The following is a 10,748-nucleotide window of genomic DNA, read 5'->3' as shown; positions in this document are numbered from 1 at the left end:
CAGAGGGGGCGGGGCTGGATTCATCGCCTTAAACTGCGATCGATTGTGCTGGGCTCTATTTTTGCAGTCTCGCTAGAGGGGAAGTGGGCGCGGGGGAGGGGAGGGGGAAAGAGCGTTCGCGAGCTCCGATGCGTGGATGGGCAGCGGAGTGGCCGAATCATTTGCTTGGGACTTAGCGCCGCCCCTTGGAACTGGGGATGTAGTGCCTCTAAGCATATATAGAGTGCTATTTCTGAAAAAGACGATGTGTGCCTTTAGGTTGGTGAAGCTCGCCTCTCTCCTATTGGCGTGCGTCTAAATCCGAGGCATCTTGATTCTTGCAAAGCAGTTAAAATACTTTGGTGCCGTGAGTATCTCGCTTACAATCCCGCACTTGAACGCAGGATTGCAGCTCTAAGACTGCGCTTAACTCCTTGTACCGAAATCCTTAACTTCGTTTGACTCGTTCTCACGGTTAACATTTGGAGATTTGGGGTAGGTCTTCAGAAAATCGTGGCTCCAGAGTCTTCTTCCCACCCCCACCCCCGAAAGATATGAATATGGTCTAGTTCAGGGGTAGGCAACCTCGGCTCTTTTATGACTCATGGACTTCAATTCCCAGAATTCCTGAGTCAGCTATGCTGACTCAGGAATTCTGGGAGTTGAAGTCCATGAGTCATAAAAGAGCCGAGGTTGCCTACCCCTGGTCTAGTTTATGACACTGATGTGAAAACCTGTTTAGTTTTGGCTACTGATTATTTCTTCACTTCCATTCAATTACAACTCTCAGAAAATACAGGTAGTCCTCGACTTACGATCACAACTGAGCCCAAAATGTATGTTGCTAAGCGAGACATTTCTTAAGTGAATTTTGCCCGACTGATAGGATAGTACTAGTACATGAGGAGAACATAATTAATGCATATTTGTCCAGAATATCACTATCCCAAATCAAATAAGCTTTTTTTCATTCATGTTTCCTGTACACTTTTCAAAATATTTTTAAATAGAGTGTTAACAGTTCAGGTGGTGCTTGACTTATGACCACAGCTGAGCCCCAAAATTCTGTTTTGCCGCAATTTTATGACCTTTCTCGCCACAGTTGTTAAGTGAAGCACTGCAGTTGTTAAGTTACTGACATGGTTGTTAAATGAATCCAGCTTCCCGGTTGACTTTGCTTGTCAGAAGGTTGCAGAAGGGGATCATCTGATCCCGGGATACTGCAACGGTCATAAATATGAGTCAATTGCCAAGCATCTGAATTTTAATCACGTGACCACGGGGATGCTGCAATGGCCGTGTGAAAAAGAATCATAAGTCACTTTTTTCAGTGCTGCTGTAACTTTGAAAGGTCACTAAATGAGTTGTTGTAAGTCAAGGACTACCTGTATTTGTACAGTTTTCAACGGACAACATTTTGTGTATGTTTTCTAGCTATGGTTTATTAGATTTTTATCCTGTCTTTATTATTTTATAAGTAACTCAAGGTGGTGAACATACCTCCTTCCTCCTCCTATTTTCCCTACAATAACAAGCCTGTGAGGTAGATTGGGCTCTGTGTGTGACTGGCCCAAAGTCACTCAGCTGACTTTCTTGACTAAAGCAGGACTAGAACTCATGGTCTCCTGGTTTCTAGCCTTTAATCACTACACCAAACTGGCTGTATTGTTACAACAACTCTAGTGAATTGTTATATTAGTATTGCCCATGATTACACATAATAGACCTGAAGTAAAGAAAACTTGGTTTGAGACACAGAGAACTCATGTTTCATCCATCAGATTCATATATATCTATACTGCCTTCTTCAAAATAATGTTGTAATTAATTTTGGAATAATCAGACTATGTATACTAATTGAAAGGCAATCCACCTAAACATAAAGTTATACTACTGTATATACACCTGTTTAGATTTCGGTAGGATTGTGATGTTTGTCTCCTGCAACTCTTTAGCAACTGAATATCCAAGATTGTAATTTCACCTGTAATACTTTTAAATACTTTTTGTAATAGTATGTATATTCTTCTAAATTATTATAGGCTTCCATCATGACTTCCATCTCTGAAAAAACCATTGGAATCAAAAACATCTTGGTATACTGCTTTTAATTCCCCTGGTGAAAAGGCCTTTTAAAAAACCTCCTTGCCCATTCTTGGAGGCCTAATAAAAGATATTATTAAAACCTAACCAGAGTAAGTATGTTTTGCATGAGAAGTTGCTTTTTTATATAGTTAATTCCAAAAGCTTATAGCAAAAGTCAGTATTCCAAATTACCTTGGCCCTTCCTTAAATCCATTTCTGACTTTTTAGATCAAAATCCTATTTAGCTTTTTGCTGCTTATTTCAAAATTTTTAAGTTCTTAATCTTGTAATTAATTTGTTTGTTGAAGGCTGAAAATAAACCCATCCAATGAAGACTTTTCAAATCCTGTTATTCCAAAGGTCTCTCTAATACCTTCCAAATAGTTAGCAGAGAATTTCTGAAAGTCATTAGAAAGTGAGATTTGCAAACTTAGTGTCTTTTAAAAGGCTTCACCATGGTTGTGAACAAGATGGCTAATTCCTTTGTCTCCCACTACTCAAACCCATGGAAGATTGCTGTCCCGTGGTCTCCTATGAAGAGCAATTGTCCGGAGTATATGTGGGTGATCTCTTGTCCTTTCCTTATCCAGAGAAGTTCCAAGGAACCTGTCTACTCACTGGTTCCTTGGGCTTTGCCATGGTCATTGGTGCTCCTTTCACAGAGCTGTCTTCAGTTCATCATACTTCTCCCAGAAGTCCTTATCTTTTGCTGTTTTGATAGACGATTTGTTAGTGGCATAAATCTATTAGGGGTCAGTAGATGATAAAAATTCTGTTTATTGTGAACCGGAACTTTTGTGTCCAAAATACCATCTAATCAGAAGATGTTTTTTCAATGGTAGGTATGTTGACAATCATAGAAGTTCAAACTACAATCCTGTCAACACCGGTACTCTCCAAATAATTGTGAAAGGATAAGTTGAATTCCACTGGGTTGACAAAAACTCCCTTAGGGTTTGCCTCTAGCAATTTTAAATAATTTCCCATAATTTCCAATGATCAGTCTTGGAATTTGCATTACATCTTTTCTTTGGGGAATTCAGTATGTTTTTCCTTGGGTGACCCGATCTTTTCTAGCAACCTTGTGAACTAGATTGATTGAATTACAGGGAGAGATCTCAGCTTGATTTGTGTCTCAGCAGGATATTTTGAACCCAGGGGCAGCCCAGTGGTTAAGAGACTGGGCTTGTTGGCAGGAAAGCCTGCAGTCCAGGTTGGAGAGCCACATACTATACGACAGGATGAGTTCCCATCCTCGCCCCAACTCCTGTCAACCTAGCAGTTTGAAAGCATGCAAATGCGAGTAGATAAAAAAGTACCACTTTGGTGGGAAGGCAACAGTGTTCCGTGATGTCATGTTGGTCACCTGACCACGGAAAGGTCTTCTGACAGTGCTGGCTCAATGGCCTTGAAATGGAGATAAGCAATGTCCCTCACAGCAACGAGTAGTGGAGTAAAATCCGCAGGGACTCTTTACCTTACTTTTCAATAACCCAACTTTATTTTGTGCCTTTCTTCATTTGGGGATAAACACTAGAACAAGGCTTTTCAACCAGTGGTACAGGTACCACCTTTGGTACATTGGCACCTGGCAGGTGGTACATGACCATCCTAGAAAAGTGGTAGTGGGAGAGGGGAATGAGCTGAACCAGTGGCAGCACCGCACAAGCTGAGCGAGAGACGGCTGGAGCTGCAGGGCTGTCAGGGCTCAGGCTCCAACTGGAGCTCGGCACTGATCCTGGCGCTTCTGAGCCCAGAAGAAGCGCCGATCAGCTGGAATGTGGCAGCATCTCCAGGGTCTTGTGATTTACATTCAGATGCTTGGCAACTGATTCATATTTATGACGGTCACAGTGTCCCAGGGTCATGGGAAGTGACCAAATCCTGCTGCAATCACCCTGCAGAGGGGGAGGGAATAAAAACCAAACACCCCCCCACCCCACCCCCGCTGCCAATCCTCAACAGAAATGCTCACAACAATGAAAACCTCGGACAGGAGGAAGAGCGCCGACGGGCGGACGGGCAGGCAGGCAGGTGTCTTGCTCGGCTGTGGCTTGGCGGGCACTTTTTTCAGTGCCATTGTAACTTCGAACAGTTACTAAGCGAACTGTTATAAGTCGAGAACTACCTGTACATCACTTTTTTCCTTTTTTTTGGGTCGTCAAGTTTTTGACCCCTTGCTGGGCGACTGGTGGTACTCGGATGTTGCCATATCCTAAAAGTGGTACAATGGATGAAAAGGTTGAAAAGCCCTGCACTAGAATAGCTATAGCGTTTTATTTGCTAATGTTTAGCCAGTTATCTTAGAATCTTGACAGCTCCGAGTTCACCAGATCTGTGCTTATCCTGTGGCCTCATATTCTCTTTATTACAGCCATGGAGGAGGCTGGCACTGTGGAGGAAGGGGAAGTGACCTCAGGGATGCAATCCTTGGCAGTGGAAGATGGGCCTGCTTCAGATTTAGCTTCTGCCACTGAGGAACAAGATGCTGCTGCCGCCAGAGAAACAGAGGGGGAATTATCAGGGAAGGGCGATGAATCTGCTGAAGAGGACTGGTGTGTCCCCTGCAGCGACGAGGAGCTGGATTCTCCAGATACCTGGATGCCTGAACCCAAGGAGATCCGCCGTTTATATGAGCTCATTGCTGAACACGGGACTCTGGAGATTCAGGCCGAAATCCTCCCTCGGCGCAACCCAACCCCAGAGCCTGACAGCGAAGATGAGGATAAATCTGAAGGACAATCTGAACACCAGGAAGAAGAGGAAGAGGAGAAGTGAGAAATGGGTTTTTTGTATTTGGCTTAATTTGGGATGGTGTGTGGGGGGGTGAGGAATGTTAAGATTTGAGGTTATGTTAAGGGGAGGAACGAGAGGCTGAGATATTGCCAGGTTGATTCTTTTTCCCCCCCTCTGTTTGCTCCAGACCTCATGTGCCTACTGAGTTTGACTTTGATGATGAGCCTGCCTCTCCCAAAAGCTCCTTGATTGATCGACGGAGAACTCCTGGTACGTAAGGAAGGCAATTGAGTTTCCATAAGAAGTCCGAAGAGCATTGCCAGGCCAATGAATTAAGGAATGCAGCATTCTGCCTCCAAGCTGGCCCACCACTTGCTTGTGGGAAGCCAACGAGCTGGGTGGGGGTGCAGTAAGGACCTTCCCTCTTGTGTTACCTATTGCAAAATAGCAATAGTACTTAGACTTATATACCGCTTTATAGCCCTCTCTAAGCGATTTACAGAGTCAGCCTATGGCCCCCAACAATCTGGGTCCTCATATTATCGACCTCGGGAGGATGGAAGACTGCGTCAACCTTGAGCCAGTCAGGGTCAAACTGCTGGCAGTCTTTTTATTTTTATTTTATTTTAATTCCATTTATATCCCGCCCTTCTTCGAAGACTCAGGGCGGCTTACAATCTAAGCACAAATCAATGTGCTTAGCAATAGCCTTCATTCTATGTATATGCCCGCTTATTAGGGCTTTCGCGCCCCCCCCCAGCGGCATTATTACAAAGTCAGCTTATTGCCCCCAACAATCTGGGTCCTCATTTTACCTACCTCGGAAGGATGGAAGGCTGAGTCAACCTTGAGCCTGGTGGGACGCGAGAGTTAGCCTGCAGTGCTGCGTTCTAACCACTGCGCCATCATATTCAGATCATCATATCATATTCAAATATAAACAAACCGTTTGTTTAGCAAGTGGGAGAGGAGCAGTTGTTGAGGACCAATTTCACTTGCCCTATGCAGGTAGTCCTTCTTTTAGCAACCATTTGAAGTTACAACAGCACTGAAAAAAGTGACTCATGATTGGTCATGTTCGGCCATGATTACTAGCAGTTGTGGACAGTATAATCGTCCTCCGTGACTTCACGTCTGGCCCTTTTATAATGCAAAGTTGATAGTCATCCCTCCTCCGATGCTAAGTTGATTGAAGAACTACCATCCTCTTGGCTGTCCTGAATCTCCCACCATGTATTCGATGACTCCAACTTCTAGCTTATGCAGGAGAGAAAAGGCAAAAGCTCTTCCTACCTTGCATAATTTTACCCATTGAATCATTTTTATGGAAGTTGAAAACTCCAGAGAAGGCCAGTTCGGTGAGTGGTTAAGGCACTAGGATAGAAACGGGAAGATCAGGAGTTTTAGTCCCACCCTAGGTACGTAGCCAGCTGGATAACCTTGGGCCAGTCCCACTCTCTCGGCCCTAGGAAGGAAGCAATGGCAAACCACTTCTATAAAAAATAAATTAAAAAAATGTCTATGGAGATTGTCAGTCATCCAGGTCATGGTTGTCCCAAAGGTGTTTTTTCACGAGGCAACTGGGCTTTCTTGTTTTTCTTTGAAGACATTTTGCTTCTCATCCAAGAGCTTCAGTCAGAGCTTCTTCAGCTCTGACTGAAGAATTCAGCCCCACCATCCAGTCAGAGCTAAAGAAGCCTCTTGGATGAGAGGCGAGACGTCTCAAAGGAAAAAGAAGAAAGTCCCAAGCACCAGGGATCAATACTGACTCAGTACATTGTGTGTGTGTGTGTGTGTGTGTGTGTGTTTGTTTGTGTGTGTGTATAATGGTTATATTTTCAGAGTCTGTGATGTTCCCCCATCCACCTTTCCCACTAGGGTTTATTAAAAAAAAATAGTAGATTTTTAGAAAGAAGATCCTAGAGAGAAAAATGGTTTAAATCAGAGTTCACTGAACAAATGGTTGTAAGTTGAGGACTGTCTGTATTTATTTTTATTTATTTTTTATTTTAATTCCATTTATATCCCGCCCTTCTCCGAAGACTCAGGGCGGCTTACAAGCTTAGCAGTAGCCTTCATTCTATGTATATGCCTGCTTATTAGGGCTTTCACACACACCCCCAAGCGGCATTATTACAAAGTCAGCTTAATTGCCCCCAACAATCTGGGTCCTCATTTTACCTACCTGGGAAGGATGGAAGGCTGAGTCAACCTTGAGCCTGGTGGGATGCGAACCTGCACTAATTGCAGGCAGCTGGTGTTACTTAAGGAGGCATTAGCCCACTGCTCCACCAAGGCTGTATAAAAATGTATTGAGATAATTTACTGATAGGTAGCAAAGATGTCAATTTCTGAACCCAACAAATAAATGCTGTGGCTAGGCAGTTTTCTCCCACCTGCTTCCTCGTGATTTTTAATTGTTTTGCGATTCTCTGCAAGAACAGCAAGAAGTGCATTATATTTTTACTTCGCTGGCCTATTAAGCCCGCAGGATGTAGGAACTTCATCTTCCATTCATGGTTTGTGATTAATTTCCAGGGACATTAGCTAAGAGTCAGAAAAGAGAAGCTCGCCTGGACAAAGTGCTGTCGGACATGAAGCGCCATAAAGTGCTGGAGGAGCAAATTATGAAGACTGGCTGTGACCTCTTTGACCTTGATTCAGATGATGTACCCACTCCAAAACGGCCCTCTGGTCTCTTCCTTCGTCAGCGCAAATACTAACGTTAATGTGGAAGAGGAGCCAAGAGAGGAGGATGGACTGGGACTGTGGATTCAGATGCAAGGGGAAAGAACTCGCTGCATAAACCCAATGCATCTGTTAGTGCCCTGGAATTTGACTCCGATCCCTATATTGAGTTGCTGGAGGTACTTGCTTTCAGGTTTTGGGGTGTAATAAAACTCTGTGAGTTTGCTTTTAATTTAATTTCTGTGAACTATTCGTACACTAATGGAAAGAGTTGCCACTCAGGAGGAGAGGACTTGTTGAGGACTTAACAGTTTCACTTGCCATATAAGGCAGTCCTCACCGCCATTCATTTAGCAACCATTCAAAGTTACCACAGCAGTGAAAAATAACTGACGGCTGGTCCTTGCAGTTACGACCGTCCCCAGGTTCATAGGGTCGGAATTCAGCCGCTTGGCAACCAGCGTGTGTTTATGATATTGGCAGTGTCCCAGGGTCACGTGATCCCTATTGGCGGCCTTCACAAGCCATCTTCCAACAAGCAGAGACAATGAGGGAAGCTGGATTCAACTTAACAACCTCAGCAATTCACTTAACAACTGGCAAAAATGTTCAGTCGGGTGTAATTCGCTTAACAACCGCCTTGCTTAGACACAGAAATTCTGTCCCAGTTTAGGCTACTTGTACCCCATTTTGTCTGCTCGCCCTCAATCTTTCTGTGATTTCGGAGTTGATGAAGCCCTGGGGGTGCCTTGTCACAAATGTCCTGGGATGTGAAAGGGCAGTGCAGCCACTGGGATAATCCCTTGCCATTTCCGAACTTACAGGAGGCCAAAAGAACAGTTCCTCCCTTCGTGTGAATGAAAGTACCCTACCTAGAGTTGCCAAGCAATATGGCCTTGTTAATCAGAAATCTTAAACGGTGACCAAACTTTGATCAACTGTTAATTTACAATCGATTTGTAAACATCAGCACGTCTACATATATTTACATGCATAGATGGAAAATGTGACTGTGGTCTCCTCCACAACATAATGGGAGAGGACACAGTGAGTCTTTTGTTCTCCTCTTGGGAACTTGTCTAGGAAAAAGAGAAAACTGCATTTAGAATTCCTGCTGGACATAATTAGACTTGGACAAATAGACACACATCTGGCAAATAAACTTAGCAGATTCCACTTCAAAAGTGTGAGATGCTCTTTTTTGTGCGCGGTTTGCTTCTTTTAGCATATTATCCATGTATCTTTTAGAAGTATTAGTTGAGGGATAATAAGATCCCACTGCCCAAAACCCTTAAGAACAAGTATGAGAGGTGAACAACAGTGACTCATACTGTGTAAGGATTTAAAACAAAATGTGGACAGGAATCTGATGGGGGGGGGAAACGACAAAGACTTAAAAAATTGGAAGTCTTATATGGAGTTTTTGGTGTAAGAAGAAAAGACTAAACTGATGTCTTATGAGTTTGGGAACCAGAAAGAAGGCAAAGAATGAGATAGGAATAGGAGGGCAAATTTCTGTTTTTTTCTTTCTTTTGATTCATTTTTCTCTTCCTTTTTAAACTTTTTGTACTTTTATTGTACAGGTAGTCCTTGACTTACAACAATTCATTTAGTAACTGTTCAAAAAGGGACGCGGTGGCTCAGTGGGTTAGGACGCTGAGCTTGTCGATCAGAAGGTCGGCAGTTTGGCGGGTCGAATCCCGAGTGCCGCGTAACAGAGTGAGCGCCTGTTACTCGTCCCAGCTTCTGCCCACCTAGCAGTTCGAAAGCACGTAAAAATGCAAGTAGAAAAATAGGGACCACTATGGTGGGAAGGTAACAGCGTTCCGTGCACCTTTGGTGTCTAGTCATGCCGGCCACATGACCACGGAGACGTCCTCGGACAAGCGCTGGCTCTTCGGCTATGAAACGGAGATGAGCACCGGCCCCTAGAGTCGGAAACGACTAGCACGCATGTGCGGGGGAACCTTTACCTTTACCTTTACCTTTAACTGTTCAAAGTTACAATGGCACTGAAAAAAGTAGAATGGAATGGAATGGAATGGAATGGAATTAGAATAGAATAGAATAGAATTAGAATAGAATAGAATAGAATAGAATAGAATAGAATTAATAGAATAAGAATAGAATAGAATAGAATAGAATAATAGAATAGAATAGAATTAATAGAATAGAATAGAATAGAATAGAATAGAATAGAATAGAATAGAATAGAATAGAATTAATAGAATAGAATTAGAATAGAATAGAATTAATAGAATAGAATAGAAATAATAGAATAAAATAGAATTAATAGAATAGAATTAGAATAGAATAGAATTAGAATAGAATAGAATAGAATAATAGAATAGAATAGAATTAATAGAATAAGAATAGAATAGAATAATAGAATAGAATAGAATTAATAGAATAGAATAGAATAGAATTAATAGAATAGAATTAGAATAGAATAGAATTAATAGAATAGAATAGAAATAATAGAATAAAATAGAATTAATAGAATAGAATAGAATTAGAATAGAATAGAATTAATAGAATAGAATTAGAATAGAATAGAATAGAAATAATAAAATAGAATTAATAGAATAGAATAGAATTAGAATAGAATAGAACAGAATAGAATTAGAATAGAACAGAATAGAATTAGAATAGAATAGAATAGAATAGAATTAATAGAATAGAATAGAATAGAATTAATAGAATAGAATAGAATAGAATAGAATAGAATAGAATAGAATAGAATAGAATAGGGGTGTCAAACTCAATTTCATTGAGGGCCGCATCAGCATTGCAGTTGCCCTTGGCAGGCCGGGTGGGTGTGGCCTACTGGGTGGGCGTGGCCAGCTCTACATCATTCACATCAAAGGTGCCAATGGGGGCCTGGGCAGGAGTGGGACAGATCTGAGGGTCTCTGGCAGAAGGAGATTGGACCGGGGCAAGTGCCAAGGCATGGTCCACCGGAGGAGCCTCACTGTTCCTCTCAGGCCTTGGGGGGGGGTTGGACGGTGGTGTGGAGGTCAAATGCCCAGCCCAGCCGTCAAGCACCCACGGCACTAAGCCCAGCTCCACTTCCCCAAGGTGGTGCCCAGCTGCACTTACCTCCTCCTCAAGGCTGCTGCTGCTGTGCTTGCTCTCCTTAGCCAGGTTGCTCATGATGGGTACAAGGGCAAAGTCAAAAGGGAGGCCCACTCCCTCTCCATGTGAGGAGACCTGGCTTTGTACCCAAAGCTTCCTTAGCAATAGGATTGGAGACCCCCCCA

At 42.9% G+C, this 10,748-nt stretch overlaps 1 protein-coding gene across 3 annotated transcripts; it reads left to right on the top strand.

Moving 5' to 3' along the window:
• Positions 1–200: 200 nt before the first annotated feature.
• Positions 201–8,657, top strand: LOC308678317 (PAXIP1-associated glutamate-rich protein 1-like). 3 transcript variants are annotated; one of them, XM_081345427.1, is made up of 5 exons: positions 201–474; positions 2,022–2,174; positions 4,439–4,838; positions 4,988–5,070; positions 7,339–8,657. In XM_081345427.1, exons 3-5 carry the CDS (start codon positions 4,441–4,443, stop codon positions 7,521–7,523), a joined length of 666 nt encoding a protein of 221 aa, XP_081201553.1. In that variant the 5' UTR covers positions 201–474; positions 2,022–2,174; positions 4,439–4,440; the 3' UTR covers positions 7,524–8,657. The 3 variants fall into 3 exon arrangements, with proteins under 3 accessions (XP_081201553.1, XP_081201555.1, XP_081201554.1); XM_081345428.1 differs by having other exon boundaries at positions 331–346; XM_081345429.1 differs by lacking the exon at positions 2,022–2,174 and having other exon boundaries at positions 201–346.
• The last annotated feature ends 2,091 nt before the right edge of the window (positions 8,658–10,748 follow it).

The sequence above is a fragment of the Vipera berus genome (assembly GCF_964194415.1).
Source record: "Vipera berus genome assembly, chromosome: Z".
NCBI lineage: Eukaryota > Metazoa > Chordata > Lepidosauria > Squamata > Viperidae > Vipera > Vipera berus.
The sequence above is the reverse complement of the archived record's forward strand: the minus strand, read 5'-3'. Positions and strand labels throughout refer to the sequence as shown.